Raw genomic sequence first — 22,551 nt, forward strand, 5'->3', positions numbered from 1 at the left:
GCCCCAACCGCCCACCCCTTCCCCCACCTTGCACTGTCTCTGTCTCTAAAAAAAAAAAAAAAAACAACCAACAAAAACTACAGAAATGTTCTTTCCATCTAACAAGTGCCAGGGGCATCATTAGGTCAGGGGAGTGTGAGCTCCAAGGGCAGAAGAGACCTGGGTGCAAAGTGCAGACCTCGTTGTCCCAGGTCTGTGACCTTGTGGCACTGGCTTAACTTTCATGAGCTGCGCTTTCCTAATCTCTGCCAGTGGGGACAATACCTTCCTTCGGGGGCTCTTGGAACACAGGGATCTAGGAGGATGCATAGGGACGGTCCAGGAGCTAGCCAGGAGCCCGCACCGAGAGAGAGCAGTCAGTCGGCAGGGGCTGTTCCTCCACTCCCTGCTTCACGGTCTTTTCAAAGTCCCTCTGTGTAGGGCCACACCTTTCCCGGCCCCGGCCTGCCTCCGGGCAGGCTTTCTGCTTTGCTGGCCCTGGCCGGCTCACGTGGTGGAGTCAGAAAATGCACCATTTAATCATGAAAGCAAAAAGTTTATTCATGTTTGAAACTACATATAGCTACCACGAGGAAGACTTTTTCAATCCAGGGTGTAATCCAGTTAGAAAGGAACACGAAACATTTTTAATACATTAGAATCACCGCCACAAATTATTTTCATGACTCAATCAGTTTCAGAATCGCATACAATACAAAAAGAGAGAAAGGAGAGGGAGGGGCCCCATTACACAGGGTGAAATATACAGTACTGAATACTGAAATCTGAATGCATCACAATTAGCCGCCTTTTTTTTTTTCTTTTTTCTTTTGCATGGATTAGTAACAAGATGAAGAACATTCAAAATGCTTTCTCGGTATTTACAACGGTTTTACTGATCCTGTGTTAATTGAAGACCCGATGTTTCCACTCTTGGTTTTTTAAAAGTTGCAAATGCAACCCTGATTTTTCTTTTAAAAGATTACAATGTACATTACATTTTGTGAAGGGAAACAAAGAGTTAATTACAAGATGCAAAAAGGTAAGAAAGAGACGAACTACAGCGTGAGTATTGTTCAGAGGTAGTAAGTGAGCACACTCTAAGCTACAGAACATGTGGAAATTCTATTGGTTTGTATGAGTTCGCATGAGGTAATAAAGCTGTGTTTTGATTGGTGAGATGTATAAATACTCTTTTGCTACACTATATACAACACTCCAGAGAGCAGGGCCTTTGTGGATGCCCAGAGGACGTAGCAAACCTTGACAAGCCTGTGCAGCACCCAGTGCACGCCGTACAGCCCCAGACGGATCTCGTGTTCACCTCTATCAGCAGCAAGGATCTTCATCTCTCAGAACAATCTGGATCCAGAATTTAATTACCGAGCAGACTCTGGGCACTGGTGCTTCCAGAGAGAGAAAAGATGCTACCAGTCTCTGATCTAATTATAACGTAAGAGATCGAAACGCAAACGTGACAAGGAAGATTCTTAAACAAACCATCGTTAACAGAGATAGCCAAACAGCTCCTTTATTCCAACCCCATTAGCGATATGAAAGAAAGACAATCAAAGTCCGCGATGGAAAAATGCAAGAAATTCAATTTAGGTGAGGTGAATCTTTGCATCTGCTCTAACGATTGAGGTTTAGCATATATTGTACTTTTTACCCTTAAGGCCAAGTAATTGGCAACTGTGAAACCATTAATGTAAAATATTGATAATAAATTATGATAAAATAGCTACAGGACTGTCAACAATGTTAAATCTTGGCCTAATTGGATAAAGTGCTTTTTTAACATTGTGTGTTTTTAAGTATAAATACAAATGATTATGATTCCTTTAAAAAACTGATTTACCAAGTTCTCTAATAAGACAAGGTTTTACAGTAAAGCTGTAGATGGTGGGCTACAAAACGCTTTCCTTTTCCTCCTATTGCTCTGAATGCACTTAGCAAGGCATGTCAGCTCAGGGAAAAGTGTTGCCAGAGATTAGTTAGAGGTATCAGAGTGCACACTTCCCGGGCCTTCTGTAGGGGAAGTCACAGAAGATGGAGTTGTTGCGTCCTGCCAGCCTCCATTAGCCTGAAAGGAGAAACACAGTTCAACGGGTGCACGTCTACATATTAATTCTCCTCCCCGATTTAAAATACCCAGATGACAACATGAGAGCAAAGATACATTAGCAAAATGTATTTTCTAAACCCACTTTGGCAGGAGTTTGAAGCATGTGTTAAAGTGGGATTAAATGCATGTAAAACAAATCCATCCCACCAAGTAAAGACTTGGCCATAAATCAGCGCGCTGAAGGAGGGCCTCGGCTAGTCTCAGGCTGGCATGCAGCTCGGCCTTTGATTTGCTGTAAAAAGAAAGTGACTCGGAAAGAAACCTTTTCAGGAGGGAGCGGTGGAGAGGCTGAGTGCAATGCCTCGGCAAGACCTCCGGCTCCATGAGGTGTAAACGTCAGCCCAGCCTGGTCCTCGTTTCCAGAGAGAAGGGGCCCGCCCTCGTTCCATACCCGCTCGACAGCCAGCTACTGTAACCCTGGGAAAATGAAGGCCAGAATTTCCTTCCAAATGGGATCTTCCGGAATGAAAATGCATGAACTGTGGAGGAGCACACTATTCAAATCTGTATTCCAATTATCTCTAACTGGGGCTCCTATTTGGGATGTTGCTACTGCTTTTCACACGCCGCTGGCCCTTCCTGCCTCGACCTGCATCGGCAATAACAGTACTCAGAAACAAATTTGCCTCGTGTCTTGGCCTATAGAGGCAATTGCTGAAATCAACGTCTGATCAGATTTCTGCTGTGGCAGACAGCTTGTCGCTACATATTTTTATGTCAGTCAAGAAGAGGGAGGTGCTGGGCTTGCGACTTGGGGAACACTGAGTGGAAGTGACGGGGCGGGCCTTTCCGGAGAGAGGGCGAGGGTGAGCTGGCTGACACCCAGCGCCTGCGGCTCAGACCAGCCTCGCGCTCCGCTGCCCGCGGACCCGGGCCTCCCGCGCCAGTGTCACTGTGGGACATGAGGTCCCCCTGCCTCCTTCACGTCCGTCCGCAACTTCTGCGAGTCCATCTACAATGTCTTCTTTGAGGCCTGTGCCACCAGGCTACTGAGAACTCCGTCTAGAGCCTCCGCGCAGCCTGGGTCGGGCTGTTAGACGAGCTCTGTGCCGGCCGCTTCCCCTTCTCCCACGGCCGCTGTTCTTAGCGCCCTGTCTTTTGACCGACTGCATAGTTCTGCACATAAAGTACCTTTCCTCCCTCCAGGACCAAGAGAAAGAGAGTGGGGCGGGGCGGGGGGGCAGGGACCAAACAACCCCACAGAGATGACCAGAGCCGAAGGGACAAGGATCTTCCAGGCTCGAGGCAGATCAAATTCTGGAAGAAGAAAGGAAGACAACTCCGGAGGAAGAAGACAATGCTACGGCGGTGGATTTTCAGAGCGTCCGGCGCGCAGCTGGGCAGTGACGAGCTCGTGTGCGTTTGTGGGCCTCTGAGAAACCCTCTCTACCTGAACGGTAAGCTGTTTTTACCCCTCAGGTATGAAAATCTACTTAGGAGAAGAAAAACTCGTACACAGATACAAGTCTAAAGATATTCCATCTGAAGTAAACATCATTCCTCCTTTATCCACATTTATAAACAACAAATGTACAATATTTTTACCCAGCGTGGCAGCTGGAGGAGAGGTTGTCAGCAAGCATTCTTTTTTTCAAAATAAATTAATCCTTACTCTGGTGGTTTGAGATTATGCACTGTATTATACAACAGCGCCTTATCAAGCCTCATCAGTGAAGATGGAATTCATGTCTGTAAAATGCTGCAGGCAATCACGGTTTCATATTTTATCATGTTGATAAGGATATCGCACATTCTCTGAAGCATTTCAAAACACTTAAATGAAAAAGGAGAAATGCAACTAAAAGGCTTTTTATATGGTTTGTTGTGGGTTATTATGAGTTATTTATAAACCCAAAAAGAAAGATTTGACATTTCAAATGTAAAAGATTTGAGTATTTAATGGTCCTTTCTTCCCTTTACAATTGAACATCCTCAATCACTTTTGCAATCATTAATATTTACTCTCCTAGCAAGCCAAGGCCCTAGAAAGGGAGAAATTTGTCCACTTTCCTCCTGATTCTACCACCACGCTTTGGGCAGTTCATTTCCTCCCTGAGCCTAGGATCCCAGATTCCCTCCACCACTCCTCTCCCCAGCTCTACCCTGATGGCCTAATCCTCCCCTCCCCAGGCTCCCTTTCCGGAGCTGAGGCGTTTTGCCCTGTTCCATCCATGTCAGTGTGGGGTAAAAGTAAAGTTTTGGTGAATTGGTTACAAAAGTTAAAATTATTTCCTCCATAATTAAAAAAAATTTTTTTGAGAGGCTGAAAAGTGCCGAACACGTGTTGCATTCCACGTTGACAATGCAGCCAACTCACTCTTCAGAATGGAATTCTTTGTTTAGCTTGGTCTGTTGATCTGTCTGGGGCCCTCCAAGGCTGTTCCCTTCACTTGAGATGTGTTTGGGAATGTTTCCTACTGCTTGATTCTAAGATAGATAAATGACCTGTTTTATCCATTTCCCTGGGACACAGCCCAGCCAGTAGGAGACGGTGTCTTAACGGGCTGATGCTCGAGTCCCTATTGATGACAGAATGCCGGCCACTCCTGGGTACCTGTGAGGACTTCTTTTCTTTATTTTCATAAAAATTGTTTTCACGCTTGTTCATTTTTGAGAGAGAGAGACAACAGAGCGTGAGCGGGGGAGGGGGAGAGAGAGAGGGAGACACAGAATCTGAAACGGGCTCCTGGCTCTGAGCCGTCAGCCCAGAACCCGACGCGGGGCTCGAACTCACAAAACGCAAGATCGTGACCTGAGCCGAAGCCGGACGCTCAACCGACTGAGCCACCCAGGCACCCCATCTGTGAGGACTTCTAAGGGCATCTGGGCGACATCAAGCGTTTAGGTTCATAAAACAAAGTGCGGTAAAAACGCCGCCTTCCCCACCTGCCAACAAGGTGAGAGGCCAAGTCAAATGGCCATTAATTTATTTATCAGCCACTGTTCACCTGACGCTGTTCCTACAGCTCTTCGAATCTGGTTTCCCAGAGTACTCACATTTAGGTTATGTGGACTGTACAGTGAGTTTCCTCCAAGGCCATCACTGTAGCCTCCCGTCTGATTGATAACATGACGGAGGGTATCCACCTAGAAGTGAGACGAAACAGAATTCATCATCCCAAATCTATTAAAACATCATCATTTACAAAAGGAAACAATTTGAATTATGTGTGCCACAAGGGTTTAGCATCTTCAGTGAGAGACAAATTGATCAATCAAATGTGACTGGCAGAATTTCAACAATTCTTTGCATATTTAAACTCACACATCTTTGTTTTTCATGCCAGCCAAACAAGAACATCTTCGTGGCAATGCACACTTGCCACCTACGTCAACGAAACGTGTGTGGCTGTGGGTGAACACTACTTATAAATATGTATACGGGATCTCTCCCTCTCACACACACGTACGCACGCACCTACACGCATAAATACAAATGTTGTTCTCAGTTAAGAGGACGAGAAAAGAGTTGAGCCTGGAATATACTTTAAGCACTCAGGTTTTTTTGATTCTGACTTTTAAAAATGCGGAAAGGAAACACACGCACATGTTCTTGAACCATACGCACACACTGGCACACACGATTTTTGTTTTGTTTTGTTACAAAAGTAAGATGCACCCAACCCTGTCCATGAGCTCAAGCCAGAGCCGAATGCATTCACAAAGTTCATCAGGTTTGAATCTTCCAAAGTCACTGTTCACTTGAATTCTCATTAAATTAAACGGTGGGGCAGATGGGTCATGTTTGGAAGCACCCAGCACAGGGTCTGCACGGAGGTGCAGACCACTTCCATGGGGTAAGAGCATGGAGTTTTGAGCCCAAACCCTACCCTGCTAGAAAGGCCCCAGTTGGGGCATTTCTCCTACCTGTGATTGCACATTGGCTCCGACTTGGGACCCTTGGTAAGAATCCCCATTCAGACTCTGCATGTTCATGAACATGTCCCCAGAATTTGGGAGGTTAAAAGAACCAGAAGAACCTGGAAAGGAAAGAGTTAAGTAGCTGAATAACAGAGAGCTACACACATAATCCTCAAAGACCTAGAGGCAGGGAAAGGAGAAAAGGTGCAGAAGGGAAGGGTCGTGTACAACATAAAGCATTTCCAGATCTAAGAAGATGGAGAATAACTCCAAAGAGTTAGGTCCTGGGATTCATTTTGCAGCTAGGAAAGTCTTACCAGTGGGGAAGCCCAAATAGGAAACAAAGAGGAAATCAAAGTAAACAGGAAAACACCCAGCAGCTGGTCTGGAACCACCCCCTTGTTTTCATTTATCTCTAGGACTTGGTCACTAAATGAGCCCTCTGTCATCACGAACTGTCATGGCAATTAGAGAATAAAGGTTTTTCCGAAGCTCTTTCTTAGCCATGCCTTCTACCTAACTTTCATCTGTTTATGTTTCCATTAAAAAGAGCTGGAGTGGGGGAGGTTGGGGCAAGAAAGGGGATAGGAGAGAGGGCAGGGGAAAGACAACAAAACAAATAAACAAAAATCCCTCACTTTCTGAACTTTTAAACATATATTAAAAAGATCTGCTTAGAAAAGCCCTTGAATCGCATCTCGAGTCCATCTACTGCACTAGCTACACACTCAAGTGCCTTGTAATTTTTAGATGTTTCTACTCCATCACAAATGTCACATAAAATGTAGCCAAAATGCACCATGATACTACAGATACGCATCCATGTATCAAGTACTATATCCCTCGCAGCTAACTACCTACCAAGTCGGCACAGGTGCTAAAGAAACGCTAAGAAGGACAGCAGACTGTAGTCTGCAGCTAGATTCAGTAGAAAGCACTGCTCTACTCCCAACATTCTAGCTTCATTATGCACGGCAACAGATAAACTTCCCACTCGGGCTCTTCCATTCATTCTCTGACAGACCACTGTGGACCTTAAAATGATACATGGGACAATACAGTTAAAATAATTATTAGCGATAGCGCTTTGCATAGTTGCTGAATTCAAAACCACTATTAAGTGTAAAGGTTCCAGAATCTACCAGTAGCGAGTGGCACTCGTTATGAACAGTGGGTTTACAGACTCTGGCCATCCACTCATTCACCCATCCCAAGAATAAGCCCTGATTTTAATATAAATCTTCCATTATAAATTCACTGTGTCCTCAGTCTGGCTCTTGTTTCCTGGCCTGCGGGACAGGGTTTTGCGGCATAAGGCCGCCTGAGCCGAGTCGGGAGCGAGCCCCCAGTACGCACCAGAATTTGGCGTGGTGGGCGAATTGGTCTGGTTGTTCTGCACAGCTGCGGCTACTGCGTGCGCGGCGGTCACGGCTGTCTTTGCGGCATAGAGGTTGGCTTCTTCCTGAAACTTGCCGATATTCTTCTTGTACCTGATTCGTTTGTTGCCAAACCAGTTGGATACCTACAAATTGCAAGGACACGAGTGAAGGGGAAGAGAGGTCAAAGGTGGGGGGGGAAAGAGTCAAATTTCCAGGAATAACTGTTGGATACCAAGGGGATGCCTTGGGAGACACTCAATTCCTAGCGTGTAATTAATCGCCTCCTGTGGCTAATGCATCATGGTTCTAGGGGCTTGGTTTCTCTTTTCGCAAACTCTGGGAAAGATACCCCTTCTTGGAGTTAGCTGCAGTAACGCTAAAAAGGATGGGAGCGCTGTTCACCGAAAGGATTCAGTGGGTATACACCAGTTAGTATATGAACGATCGGTACCCCCAAAGTAGCTGAAAAAATGAAAGGCAACATTTGTTAAGCTAGGTAAATAATAAATACTTGTGAAGGAATGACTTATTCTTTTTGGCTCTGGAATGATTTTGGCAGTTGGACAGTAGAATCATGTTTGGTCTGCTGAAAAGAGTAACATCAATTAATAATGGATGAAAAATCCCTTTGTCTCCAGTCTTAGAAGGCACTGTGTATCTGCCAAGATGGCTGCTCAGGCACCGCCAGTTAACACACGAGAAGGTCACAACTTGAAAATTCAAGTAATTCCAATAAGGTCAAATGCAAATACGGGGGAGCGGCGCTGATTTCATCAGGTGGAATATACTTCTTTCTTTGGCAACCTACTTATGATGTCAGCCCGTGCAAGTGGAAGAGATTTCCAAAGACGAACTTGGCATCAGGAAGATTTCATCACATTTCACTGACAGCAAAACTTTGGCCCGAGACTCGTTGCTCATAGTTACGTGACGTGTTCAGGCACCTGTAGCTGAGCTATGTAAAGAAACTAAAACCCACACAGCAGTTTATAAAAAGGTACCCACCTGCTATATAAAAGGCTCTGACCTCCCTTTTGTTAAAGTAACAGTTTAAAAATACTCTTCATTAACTTCTTAATAATCTGTCAAAGGGGCATGTTGCTGTAGTATCAGGCTGGGTGGGTCACTGTTTTATTCTGAACAGCTATTCAGGGGCCCTGAGGAAAAATAAGGAGCAGCAAGAGCCCTCCAACCCAATTTACACCGGTGGGCATGCTTACTGACCATCTCTGCCAAGTCTTTAATTGCTTTGGAAATAGAACTCTCATTCTTCAACCTGTGGCACTCATCCTTCCAGAAGAAGCCAGAGAACTCTGGCAAGGAGGCCACGGGAGGAAGACAATGCTGGCCTTGCTGCTGCCCACATGCTGTCGCATACTGGGGAATCACCGCGTGCACATATACAAAGGCAGGCGCCCTTACTGAGGACCCGTGCGGCAACTGTGAGCATAGGTTCAGCAGACAGAAACAAGCCAAAACTCATCGGGAAGTAAATATGTGACAGATCGGGACTTCCTAGCTGTTTCTGTTCCACTATTATCCCTCCCATGCCTTAAGGACTATATGTATCACTTCCTTCCTTCAGAGCAAATAGTACTAGTTGTAACTGTCATTCAATGACTCCTATGTGCCAAGCATTACGCAGAGCCCTCTGAATACATTTTCTCATTCAATCTTAATAATCTCAGGGCTAGGAGGCCAACTGAGGTGGCTACACCGGCATAGCACATGCCCCAAATCCCATGGCCTTTTCTCTTTCCTTGTTTGCTCTTTCAGCAGTATCTGACACGCCAGGGTGTGTGCGTGTGTGCGTGTGTGTATGTGCGTGCGTGCGCATGCATGTGTGTGCATGCGTGTGTGTGTGTCTTCCCTAAAACTCAGTTCTTGGCCCTCTTCTCTCTTCTCCTTGAGCTATCTTATCCATATTAATGATTTCAATCACTGTCTCTGTGTGATGACTCCCAGATTTCCATCTCTATCCCTAACTTCTATAAAGAATTTCAGTTCTTGATATTTTAAGGACATTTACATATAAAATGTTCTGCCACAGCCTCCAGCTCAAAAGGTCTAAAATGGAATTCATGTGTCCTCTAAACCTGCACCTCCTTCTCTGTTTTCCCTTTGTGTTCAGGGCATCTCCATCTCTTGAAATGTGGTACTTCCTACCTTACAAAGTCCCTGATTCCACCACTGGATGATTCTAATGAATATACAGTTCTGTATTCGGAACCAAGATCTGGTTCCCTCTCGCTTCCAATCACTGGCCTTAAATGGTCCAACACCCAGACGGTCACAATATTAAGGTTCTCAAACAGCCCTGAGCGACTGAACCCCACTAGGTCACTGGCCTTCTCTGCCCTCCCTTCTTTGAGCTCCGAGTGCTTGCAGCAGGAACACATGATCATTGCGTAGGATGTGGTGGTGGGAGGAAGAGCCAGGGGAGTGCACAGGTGAGAAGGCAGCGGAGGCCTGGGCCAGGTAGAGCAGTAGTTATCGAGAGGGCAGCTATCATGGGGGAGGAACTGGCAGAATTTGCCCACGGGCCAGCTGTAGAGGTCAAGGGGAGAGGAAGAAGCCAGAGATGATGTCAATGTGGGGCCCAGGCCTCCAGGAACACGGAGACAGATGCTCTGGGAAGGATTCCTGCACCAGAAGTCAGCCTCAGTGACTATTAGGACCCATTCCCATTATATGACTCTAAAAACAAAAGTTCTGACTCGAGATTGAAAAAAGCAGCATAAAGGGATCCGCTCTGATTATGCCGGTCAAAGTAAGTCCTCTTAGACCCTACCTCATGTTTCACAAGCACATTCTCAGCTCAGGAGGCAGACCTACAGAGCTGGTTTGCAAAAAGCTCCTTCAACATATAATATCACACTAGTTTATCTGAATAAGACTGGCAGGCCTTCGAAAGAGTTAAATATTGAATGTTACCTATCTATGGTGCAAAGGGAGATAGTCCTGGTTGAGAGGGAATTCGGCATTTCTTAAGTATAATTAATGAAAATTCCCCAACTCTGAATTTAGCAACAAAGGCCCATCTTAGAGTTCTCCTCTTCTAAACAATTCTCTGCTGGATTCCGTACTTTGTAGTTAATATTACCTTGACAATCAGAGAAGCTATAATACATTAATGAAACCTAGCCTGGAAAATCAGATTACAGCTTTATTAACAGTTTCATAATTGAGGAATCTGGGTACCACTGAAGGTCTCATCTCTAGCTGTGCAAGAATCCTGTGTTTATGCATACCCCTGGACCAATCAAACAACAGTCATCACTAATAAAGGTTTATTTAATTCTCACAGTAAAATTTTAATATCACCAGCAGCCTGGGGAAGCTTTAGCAAGTGGATTTGCTTGACATCAGATCGTTTCTATTCTGCTAGTCCCAATACTTCTTAATCTTTAATATCAAGGCAATTAAAATTAATGGCCACTCATCCGAAGCTACTGTGGGCAGTGTTTCCTTGACATCAATTGTTTGATGGGATTACCTAGAGGTTAAACTAACAAGCAAGGTTTAATTGGAAGCAATGAAAGAAGCAGTGATCATACGTTATGTTTAACCTGCATAACCACATCTAAATGAATATCTAAAAATGTTAAACTATTTCTCAAATTAAAATATGCACGTCACATTCTGATATCACAGATTTGGGTATTGCAGCAAGCAGCTATTAAGACCATACTGCTGCAACTAAGATCAGTTTAATTAATGCAGAAATCGACACCTAAGTTCAGGAATTTCTTTCACCTTTTAAAAACCAATGGATACAATTAGTTGCAAAAGAATCTCCACCCTCACCCTGTAAGAAGCACTAAAAGCTACAGATCACATGTGTCCTTTCTACACGGTGCTCACAGTGGAGCCAGGCTATACTCACGGGACGCTAAGTGGAGTCGGGCTTGCTCCGTCTCGGAACTGGAATGGTCTGTACGTTGGCCCCAGAATAGAAACACAGGCAGGAAACACAGGCAGGTGGAGAGAAAGGGAATGCACTGTCCCATACTTCTCTTTTGAGCCATGTATCGAGGATTCATGACTCTGCACTGTGCAGAGGGCGAAGGGCCAGGCAAGATTTTAAGATCAATTAAAAATGAGAATTAAAAAAGAGAGAGAGAATAAACATACAAGTACTTTCCTCCTTCTGTTCATGTTCATTGCTTTCAGCTCCCAGGCCATGAGTCTCTGGCAATTGGGGAAGTGAACAGTGAACATTCTGCAGGCTGCTGGTTTTGAGGAGCCCTTCTGCAAGGTCAAGACATGGCCAGAAAAGCTTCTGGTCTCGCCCATTTACTAGCCATGTGTTCGCCTAACTCCATCCAGCAGCAGACTGCCAATCGCTTTTAACAAGTCAAATGGTTTTATATGCGGAATCTAAAAAGAGACAAACTCATAGAATAGTTGGGTATATTAATGATTTGGCCCATGGTAATTAGCTGAAGACTGTTGGTTAGCAATGGCTAGCACCCATGTGTCGCCAGTGAAGGAACAAGAGATCCAGACTAGACAAATTGCCCAAAACCACACAGCAAAGTGTGACAGATCCAGATCCATATTTCAACACCACTTTTCCCCAATTGATTTTTCCCCATCAATTTTTTTCCTTTTTTATATCAATTGAGATATTTACTGAGTATCTCTTATGGTCAATACTATCCTACGTGTCATGAGGAGATAAAAGAATAAATAAACGTGTACCTGTACCTGCCTAGAATTTGCAATTTGATTATAAAACAATGCTAGACACACAAAACAATTAGCGAAAATTGCAGGACGGTGATGATTCACACACCCAGGGTAACAGTACAGATTCTAAGTGCAGCAGGGATCTGAGGAAGAGAAGTCCCAGCAGGTCTGGGAAATCAGAGACTTCCAAGGTAAGGTAGAACCTGAACTGGACCTCAGCCTCAGTTCCACTCAAGAGCATTTTTACTGAGACTCCTATTTCAGAGGAGCAAAACTCTAGAAGCTCTGTTGACACAAACAAGCCAAAAATGTCAGCTGCTACCTCCCTCTTCATACTAACTTAACTCCCTTTTCCCCTCTCAACCTCTAAACCCCTCTGTTGTGGTGAGACAGGAAGGAGCAACTGTTCTAAAGGAAAGGAGGAAAGGAGATCCAAGGAGTGTTTCTGGAAGATGTGACATCTGAGTGGAGGCCTAACAAGAGAGGAACATTCCCCCTGGGGAGAATGAAGGCACAGAGAGAGCAGGGGAAGGCATGGGTACCAGGATGGGCACCAGTTACGACATGTGAAGGACCAGCAGGCTCTGGCTAAGGAACAGGACAGGGGAGAGTGTTCTAGGCAAGGGAAAGCCTGAAGAGGCACCCTCACACCTCCCCTCTGCAAAGCTGCACTGAGTGGAGAAGTGGAAGGAAGACAAAGGCAGAGCCTTCTAGGAAGTATACTGGGGGATGGGGTCAGGAGGGGCCACCTGAGGCCAGGTAAGGCAGCCTTCTCAGACAGGTGCCTGTCCTGTGTCAGTGGACTGCACGCTTTTTACTGGAATAGTCCCTAAAGAAATTTTGAATAATCAGGTACCCACTCACACATATTTTGTCCTTTGCACATTTTTTAAGTTGGCATCTACTATTTTTCATTATAAGTTTATAGTTATAAACAATGTTATTTCAGTATGTCATAAATGTTGACATTTTAAAATAAAACTGTAACACAATTCTTTAAAATGTATCCAACCGAATTTAAATAGCAAAGCAATTTGATACCCAGTATCCATTTTAAAAATACATAAACTTGCTTTTCTTTAACAGTCAAAAATTTTGCATCCCGTTTTGTCCTTAGAAGTGTATTTCCATTACATTTTCCTCCCATATTATCCTAATGCAATATACTTTTATGCTCTACAAAAGAAATACATGGAAATTGAAAATTTTACACTGTTTTTATTTCCTGTAATTATAAGGCTCTCCATGTTTCATACATCTTTCTGGATTAAGCTATCATTACAATTAGTCTAAAACTGATCAAAGCAATACAGACTTATTTTAATAAAAGTACTTACTTTGACCATCAAAATTAACTTAAAAAAAAAATCATTCATGTACTTCTGAATCAGAGGGGTGCAGGGTTATAAAGGGCTGGTAGAAGGGGGTTTGGTCATCAAACTTTCACACAACCCTTTGGTGGCACCGGGGAGGGTCTCACACTTTGGGGCAATGGGCCATCATATAAGGTGGGAGGATTCCTTTCACAAAGTGGAAAAATGGCAAGTGATAAAGCAGAGGAAGGAAAAAACCCCCACGTCGCTTCCACAACAGCCGCTTTCTGAAGCTCATGGATTTCAGGCAAGAATATATACATACATGTGGAAAGCTGGCCGGGGAAAACCTTACAACTGCGCCCTAGTAACCTCTGGAAAATCTTTGGCTACTTTGTGGACCATGTATACCCTAGTTTGAGACTGTTGCCTTAAGTACACAGGCTAACTCTGGTTACAGTTTAACTTCTTTGTGTGAGTACTTGGTGGAAGTCCCCTCACCGGCTGTGCCTAGGAAAGACCTCTGGCTATAAAAACGGGGCTCATTCAGGCAGCTGTTGCTATGTGTCTCTATGACCTTTTGCAGCTCTACAAAGAACAAATTTGTCAGCTCCAGGAAATAAAAAACATTTTTTAAAGTTTATTTATTTATTTATTCATTCATTCATTCATTCATTCATTCATTTATTTCTTTATTTAGAGGGAGGACAGACAGCGCATGCACACGCATTGGGAAGGGGCAGAGACAGAGAGAGAGAGAGAGAGAGAGAGAGAGAGAGAGAGAGAGAATCCCAAGCAGGCTCTGCTCTGTCAGTACAGAGTCCGATGCAGGGCTGGATCTCACCAACCATGAGATCATGACCCGAGCTGAAATCAAGAGTCGGATACTTAACCGACTGAGCCACTCAGGTGTCCCGGAAGTCAAAAACATTCAGATTAAAGAAGTAAAGCTAGGTAGATAGATATGGTTTACTTATTATGTAGCATAACCATTCTGGAGAGTAAGCCATCACTATGCATATACCCTTTGCATCAGCATTACTAAGAAGTTATCTTAGTAGGGCCTGTCTACTAAGAAGTTATCTTGAGGAAATATTTAGAGATACATGTGCAAAGTGATTCACGGGAGTCTTGCTTATGCTAGTAAAAAATAGATTAATTTATAGCACATCTGTGTATTGGAATATGATCATTGATTAAAAATCATGTTAAGGAAGAATATTTAGTGACACAGGGAAATATTCACAATATATTATAAAGAGAAGGAAAGGGCATTTTTTTTTTTTTTGTTTCACACAGCATGAGATTTTTGGGGGGTAAAAATATTCACAGATATACAGAGGTATGTGTGTGCACACACACACACACATACACAGGAAAAAAGTACAAGGACCCACATACCAACCAATATGTGATTATCTTTTAGAGTGGATTTATAAGCGGGGCACCTGGGTGGCTCAGTCAGTTAAGCGTCCGACTTCCGCTCGGGTCATTATCTCGCGGTCCATGAGTTCAAGCCCCACTTCGGGCTCTGTGCTGACAGCTCAGAGCCTGGAGCCTGTTTCGGATTCTGTGTCTCCCTCTCTCTGACCCTTCCCCGTTCATGCTCTGTCTCAAAAATAAATAAACGTTAAAATTTTTTTTAAATGTTTACAGTGGATTTATAAGCAATTTCTATGTGTTTTTCTGTGTTTTTTTCCAATATTATCCAAATTGATTTCAGATAGGCAGGTATTGGTTATTTTTTTTTTTAGTTAGAAAAATGTATTTTACAATGAAAAAAGGGAACCAATCTGCTTCTTAAAAATATCAGTTAGGGGCGCCTGGGTGGCGCAGTCGGTAAAGCGTCCGACTTCAGCCAGGTCACGATCTTGCGGCCCGTGAGTTCGAGCCCCGCGTCAGGCTCTGGGCTGATGGCTCGGAGCCTGGAGCCTGTTTCTGATTCTGTGTCTCCCTCTCTCTCTGCCCCTCCCCCGTTCATGCTCTGTCTCTCTCTGTCCCAAAAATAAATTAAAAACGTTGAAAAAAAAATTAAAAAAAAAATATATCAGTTAGAAGTCATTTAACAATCACTAAGAGTGCACATACCGGGCCCTGTTTTGGCCCACACAACTACAGGAGGCAACAACAATTCCATTCCTGTGATCTATCCGGAGGACAAGCTTGGAGCTTGTCAGGTCCAAGGATTCTCGAAATAATTAAAATCAGACACTTTGTAAATTTCACGCCACTAAAATTTCCCAGACTGCTTTGAAAACTCCATGTTCAAATTATAAAGCTAAACCACCTACAAAGTGTCTATAGTCACTGCAAACCAGTTTATTAATTAGCATTAACTGTATCTTACATTTCATATTCTATCACTACATTTATCATTTTAATAACAATGTTAAATAAAAGAGAAAAATTATTAGTTCAAGACTGAATCTGCAGGAAGCAGGAATGGAGAACTTTAGAGTTCATCTTTAGTTTTGCTTCTGTGCATCAAATACATTAGGGAGAGGATCGGCACTTGTTTGGAAAAGTAGCAGCTGACACTAAAACATCATTACCAAAATTAGGAAACTGAAAATTTATGAAGCACAAATCTTAGAAAAATTTGCCATTGTGTTTCCCCTGTTTACTTGTGATGCATACTTTATGTTCTGTGCCTAATTAAATGCAACAGATTATGAAATGTTGAAATGCCAAGTCTTGTATAATGGAACATGTAGCATATTTACATGGTAAACAATCTTACCTCTAATAAATAGTTTTTCCCTAATCAATATGTTTTCATCCCCATTATGTGATTCAATGTGAAATGAGGGATGGAAGCCAGATAACTGTTCAATTTTTAAAGTGAATGGTGTTAATAAGCTAAATCTCATTCCACTCCTCTCCTTCCCAGGGGTGCACAGTCAAGTTTATGTAAGGGCAGAAAGGCTGGACACACTGTAGATAACCATATGTGTGCATTCCCTTGAGAACCCAGAGGGCAGCTGCAGCAAGGGCTTGACAGCCAGACAGACCTGTGTGTGCAGCCCAGCGTTGTGATTTCCTAGCCGTTGTTGGCTTTGTCGTGCCATCTAAGGTCCTCCTCTCCTAGTTTGCAAGATGGGATAACAATACCTACTCCTCAGCGGGCTGCCGCGAAAATTGATGAGAGAACGTGTTAAAATACACAGGACTGTGCCCGGGATGTACTAGGCACCCAATAAATGTTATCTTTCCCTTTTCTTAAACAAGCAACAAGAGCAACAACAACAAAAGCTTCTGCTGGCTTTGCTTGCTTCCTGAGGTCACTGAGGTCAGGTCACCCTCTTCACATGAGCGTTGGATGCTGGGAGAGCGGGTCCAGGCTCCCAGTGCTGGGGGAGGGAGGGTAGTGGCAATAGGGAAGAGGCAGCAGCGAGAGAAGGGAAAAGGGGGTGTTCCCCTGGATAATGGAGCATAATCAACTTCCTACTAGAGGTGGGTAACACCCAGACCGAGGGCTACAAGCTGCCACACACCTCCGGGCGGCCTTTGTGCACAAACAGCAGACAGCACAACCTCTGTCTCCTCGCCCCTCCTCCCTCCTGTCCCATCGTAACCACTTGCAAGACAAGGCACCGGACCTAGAATTTGTGGAAACCTGGTTTTGGATCCTACTGGCACCTCTCTTTATGACAGCAGCCATTAAGAAGAGCTCATTATTACATGCATTATCTCATTTAGCCCTCTCAAAGACCCAGTTTTACTGATTTAAAAACTGAGGTCAGAAAGTGTATGTAACTTGCCTGAGGTCACACAGTCTTTCTTGTTCTTTTTCCACTGTCTTATCTAATAAGATCGGTCTTTTCTTAGTGCTCTTCATGAATTGTTTATTCCATTTTACTTCTTTTCCATTGGCTAGGGCTACAAGAGTATATTCTACCTTGTCAGGGCAAAGTATTCTGGCTCCTTTACGGTTCAAATGTGGTTGAGCCCAAAAATCCAAACCATTTTTTTTTCTTTTTAGAAAGTAAGTTCCAAATTCCTAACAACGGACTTGAAAACCAACTTTTGAAACACAACCTACTTCTGATGGGAGAAGTGAACAAATAGAAATTCAGTTTCCAGAGGATTTGAAATAATTTAAAACAGACTCACTTGTCAAGTACTGTATTTTTTTTTTTTTATTTGAGGCTGTGAAAAATTTTTATTGCCATAATGTACTGACACCCTTACAGTTTGGCTTTGCCCTTTCTACTCTATGCATGATAGACTGATAACTGCTCATGACATTCACAAAGAGGCTCATGTGCAAAAGTATATAAAACGTCAGCCTCGCGGCCACAGTACACAGAGAACAGATGACACCGTTCATCTCCCTAAAACATGTGCTGCAGGGTGGCTCTAAATTACCATGGAAGATGTTTCAGTTAAAGATTTTTTTTCTTTAAAATTACTTCTCTCATTAAAAAAATAAAAATAAAAATGTGTTAGGTGTACAACTGAATAGATTCTATGGAAAGCCTGACAGATTTTGAAGCACTGACATCACGAGGGCGGAAGTCCCTCCTGCCAGCTACACTTAAAGGTAGGGCCATCTACCAGGCAACACATCAGCATCCCAGATCAAAACTCAAGAGCACTTCTTAAACAATAATGAACCAGACTTTTTGTCTGAGTAAGTTTCATGTAACAGAAAACATCAAAATTTATTTATTGAGTGTCCTATGTAAAGAAGCCCTACAGTTAAGTCTTTTATTTCATGGAAACCCTTATTTATTCATTTATTTGACCACTACTCCCTACTAAATACACACCCTAGTTTCCATTTCTTTCTAAAGATCTAGATTATTCATTGGATTTATTGAAAATGGTAATACCTATCCTCAAAAACCTTTCAACATACCTAATTAGTTCTCACTGACAATGAATCACATGCATTTTTAGAATAAAGAATACACCAAGGATAGGTCTAGTCAGAGACTAAGAATTTAGACACAACCCTACTCATCCTGGCGCCTCTTTGGCTGTCTCCTTTGTGGAGCCTATGAAAACCTAGGGGCTGGAGGCTGCTAGCACACTACTAGCTCGCCAAAGGCTGGACTCTCTTCTGGAACCTTGACAAGGCTTTGTATGCACCACATATCGAGTAGGAAAACTCTGGTCGAATGGGTGGCAAATTGGCATTTATTGAGCACTCGTGATATACCAAGCCCTGTACTAGGCATTCTACATATAGGATCTCACTTAGCCCTCAAACCTCTGAAGAGGTTATTACCATCTTAAATTTACAGTTCAAACAATGGAGACTTCAGGTTAGATAATTTGCTCATGGTCACAGCACTACTTAATAGTGGGGGAGTGGAATATGAGTGGCTTTTCTGCACCTTTCTACACGGAATGTACAGTCGGTTGGGAGTTCGAGTGCCAATTTCTCAAACACAGTGGACATGAAAGGATGGTACCACTTCTCAAATAGAACATAAATAACAAAACTTAGCTTTGGTAAAGAATCTGGTGTACCTATAGGGCAATGGTCTAAATATCAAACTTTAGAAAGTCAAGGAGAAAACAAAACAAAACTAGTCACACTACTTTAAAACTTCTCTCCCTTGATCTTTGATCCAGTCACCTGATAAGATCCCAGTGGGGGTGACCCAATTAGTTCTTTTACCCTCTTCTATTCAAGTCACAAGTCCAGGCTGTTGGCTGACTCTGCCAATAATTCTACCTTTTGGCTCATCACTGGCCAGATCATTCCACACACATAGCAAGAGTGCCTGGCAGACACTGTGTTCCCCCAAAGCAGTCCCTGACCATCACCTTTGACCTCCCAAATCCAGGCTTACTCTCACCGTCATTCGGTTCAGGACCGTATGTCCTCTTGTAATAACAACAGGTGTAACATTCATACAGGGCTTCTTAAGTGCCAAACACTATTCTAACCACACAATATATATATATTAACTCATTAAATCTGCGTAACAATCCAATGAGGCAAGTTCTATTATTTCCCCTATTTTATGTATATGAAAACTGAGGCACAAAGAATTTTGAAAGAAAGAAAAAAAAGGAAGGAAGGAAGGAAGGAAGGAAGGAAGGAAGGAAGGAAGGAAGGAAGGGAAGGAGGGAGGAAGATAGATTTTAGTTCAGGTCATGATCCCAGGGTAGTGGGATCGAGCCCTGTGTCAGGCTCCACTCTAATCATGAAGCCTGCTCAAAGATTCTTTCTCTCTCTCCCCCGCTGCTCCTCTTCCCTGCTAGCACATGCTTTCTTTTACTCTCTCTCTAAAATAAAGAAGACGGAAGGAAGGAAGGAAGGAAGGAAGGAAGGAAGGAAGGAAGGAAGGAAGAAGAAAGGTAGTACATACAGTTGGTTCAGAATGAATATCTGAAAAGAACATGTATGTTAAGAAACATTACAAAAATGTCTAAGGCACGTTAATTGCCTTTGGGGAGTAGGACTAAGAGTTTGAGGGAGAAGGGAGACTTTTGAAAGAAACAACTTTTGGGTTTGTTGAGCTCTACTGTATGGTTTTTAAGAACTTTTATTAATTTCTGCACTTATCTTCACTATTTCCTTCCTTCCACTTTTTTGGTTTAATTTAGTGTCTTTTAATACCTTGAGATAGATCCTTAACTCACTGATTTTCAGCCTCCCCACTTTATATACATACATAAAACATACACACCTTATATATAATTAATATATATAATTATATATTATAAATAATATATACAAGTATACATTAAATAATACTATATATATAATACCTATGCTATACATAAAAAACATATACCTAAAGCTGTACATTTCCTTTTAAGCATGGGTTTAGCCATATCCCATGAATTTTGAAAGGAGCATTTTCATTATCATCCAGTTAAAATATTTTGCAATTTTCACTGTGGTCTCATTAGCCCATGAGAATATTAAGAAACACATTGCCTTATTTTCAAACATGAGAATTTCTAGTTATATTTTTGTTATTGAGTTGTAGTTTAATTCCACTGTACTCAGAAAACAAACTCTGTTTTCAATTATTTAAAATTTATTGAGAGGTGCTTGGTGGCCCAGAATACATTAACTTTCAAAATGTTCTGCAAGAGCTTAAAAAGACCACGTATTCTGTAGTATTAGGTTGTTTGCTAATCACGGTGTTCAAATCTTCCGTATCTGTGCTACTCAAGGTGCGGGTCTAGAACCATCGGCATGAGCATCATTTGGGAGCTGCAAATTATCAGGCCCCATTATAGACTTCAAATTAGGACTGCCAGGAATAAGGCCCAGGTATCTGTATTCCAACAAGCTCTCCAGATTGTAACAGAAAAATCTACAATGATTATGCATTTATCTACTTTTCTTTGAAATTTTTAAAGTTTTTGCTCTATGTTTTTTGAGTTTCTGCTATTTGGTACACACAAATACAGAACTTTTGGGTCAATATTATTTAGTGCCTCTCTTTATCCATAGTAAAACTTTTTGCCTTACTGTGTTCTTTATCTGGTATTAACAAAGAAACACCAATTTTCTTTTGGTTATAATGTTTACATGTTATATCTGTCCCCATACTGTTATTTTCATTCTATGTCCTTATGTTTTAGATGTGTCTCTTAAAGAATACATATAATTAGGTTTCATTTTTATGTCTTACCTGACAATATTTGCCTATTAGAGTACTCAGCTCATTTGAACTTAGTGGAATTACTGGTATATTTGGGAATAAACCTATCATCTTACTAAGTGCTTCCTATTTGTCCCCCTTAGGACCCTTCCCCCCACCTCCCACCCTTCTTGCTTCTTTTAGATTGCTTCTTTTCTTTCTTTTTCCCTTCCCTTCCCTTTCTTTCTTTCTTAGAGAGAGAGAGAGAGAGAGAGAGAGAGAGAGAGAGAGAGAGGGGCAGAGGGGGAGGGGGAGACTCTTAATCAGGTTCTCTCTGGAGCATGGAGCCTGATGCTCAATCTCACAACATGAGATCATGACCTGAGATGAAGTCAAGAGTTGGACACTTAACCAACTGAGCCACCCAGGCACCCCTAGATTACTTATTTTAAAAAATTATTCCATGTTTCCTTCTTTATAAGTTTGGAAGTTATATATTCTTTAAGTATTCTTTTTTTTTTTTTTTAATTTTTTTTTTTTCAACGTTTATTTATTTTTGGGACAGAGAGAGACAGAGCATGAACGGGGGAGGGGCAGAGAGAGAGGGAGACACAGAATCGGAAACAGGCTCCAGGCTCTGAGCCATCAGCCCAGAGCCCGACGCGGGGCTCGAACTCCCGGACCGCGAGATCGTGACCTGGCTGAAGTCGGACGCCTAACCGACTGCGCCACCCAGGCGCCCCATCTTTAAGTATTCTTTAAGTGACTATCCTAGAGATTACACATTCATGACTATCAAAGTCTAACTGATACTTTTACAGTAAGTGGTACCTTTATTACCTTTTACGCAAGAGTATTAGAACACTTATCCTCCTCTCATTAAATTATGAGGCATTACTGTTGTATATTTTAATTCCATGCATATTATAAGCTAAAAGGACATTATTATAATTATTTTAAACAATCAATATTCATTTAGATTCACACACATTTTTACCCTTTGCTTTTCTGCTACTTCCTGCATCTCCCACCCACTATCTGGTATCTTTTTTACTTCTTCATGAAGAGTATTTTTTGTACTTCCTTTTGTGAGAAAATGGTACAAATTCTCTCAAAAATTTTTTTTTTACTGAAAACATCTTTATTTCAACTCCATGATCAAAGGACGCTTTTGGCAGATACAGAATTCTAGATTGACATTTAATTTAGTTTATCTAAAGGTATCATTCCACTGTATTACAGCTCTATTCTTTTAGTTAAAAAATTAGTTGTTAGTCTAATTGCTCCTTCTGTAAAGGCAATCTTATTCTTCCCTCTGGCTGCTTTTGTTTTGATTGTGTTAAGTGTGGATTCCTATTAATTCATTCTGTTTGGGGACTATAGTTTTTCAGAATCTAGGGTTTGGAATCTTCCATCAGTGTTGGAAAGTTATCAGCCTTTACTTTTTAAATATTGCTTCTGACCCACTCTTATATTTGCTTCTGGGGCAAATTACGTTTATGTTAGACTTCTTACTGTATCTTACTTTCTCCTCCTCTGATTTTCTATCCTATGGTCTCTCCAGTCTTTAATATGGTTATTTTCTCATGACACATCTTCCCATTCACTAATTCTCCCTTCAACTATGTCTAATCTGTGTTTAAATC

At 42.3% G+C, this 22,551-nt stretch overlaps 1 protein-coding gene across 7 annotated transcripts in view; it reads right to left on the minus strand.

Annotated features, from left to right (window-relative positions):
• Positions 1 to 518: 518 nt before the first annotated feature.
• PBX3 (PBX homeobox 3) overlaps positions 519 to 22,551 on the minus strand; it is a 221,938-nt gene continuing 199,905 nt past the window's right edge. For 6 of the 7 annotated variants that reach the window (XM_047830098.1, XM_047830100.1, XM_047830099.1 and 3 more), the window contains 4 exons: positions 7,322 to 7,487; positions 5,972 to 6,084; positions 5,102 to 5,191; positions 519 to 2,062 (listed from right to left, as the gene is read on the minus strand). In XM_047830098.1, coding sequence (XP_047686054.1) covers positions 1,970 to 2,062; positions 5,102 to 5,191; positions 5,972 to 6,084; positions 7,322 to 7,487 — 462 coding nt within the window. In that variant the 3' untranslated portion in view covers positions 519 to 1,969. The remainder of the gene's footprint in view (positions 2,063 to 5,101; positions 5,192 to 5,971; positions 6,085 to 7,321; positions 7,488 to 22,551) is intronic. The other variant, XM_047830104.1, reaches the window with a different exon arrangement.

Source organism: Prionailurus viverrinus, chromosome D4, assembly GCF_022837055.1.
Source record: "Prionailurus viverrinus isolate Anna chromosome D4, UM_Priviv_1.0, whole genome shotgun sequence".
In the NCBI taxonomy this organism is placed as follows: domain Eukaryota; kingdom Metazoa; phylum Chordata; class Mammalia; order Carnivora; family Felidae; genus Prionailurus; species Prionailurus viverrinus.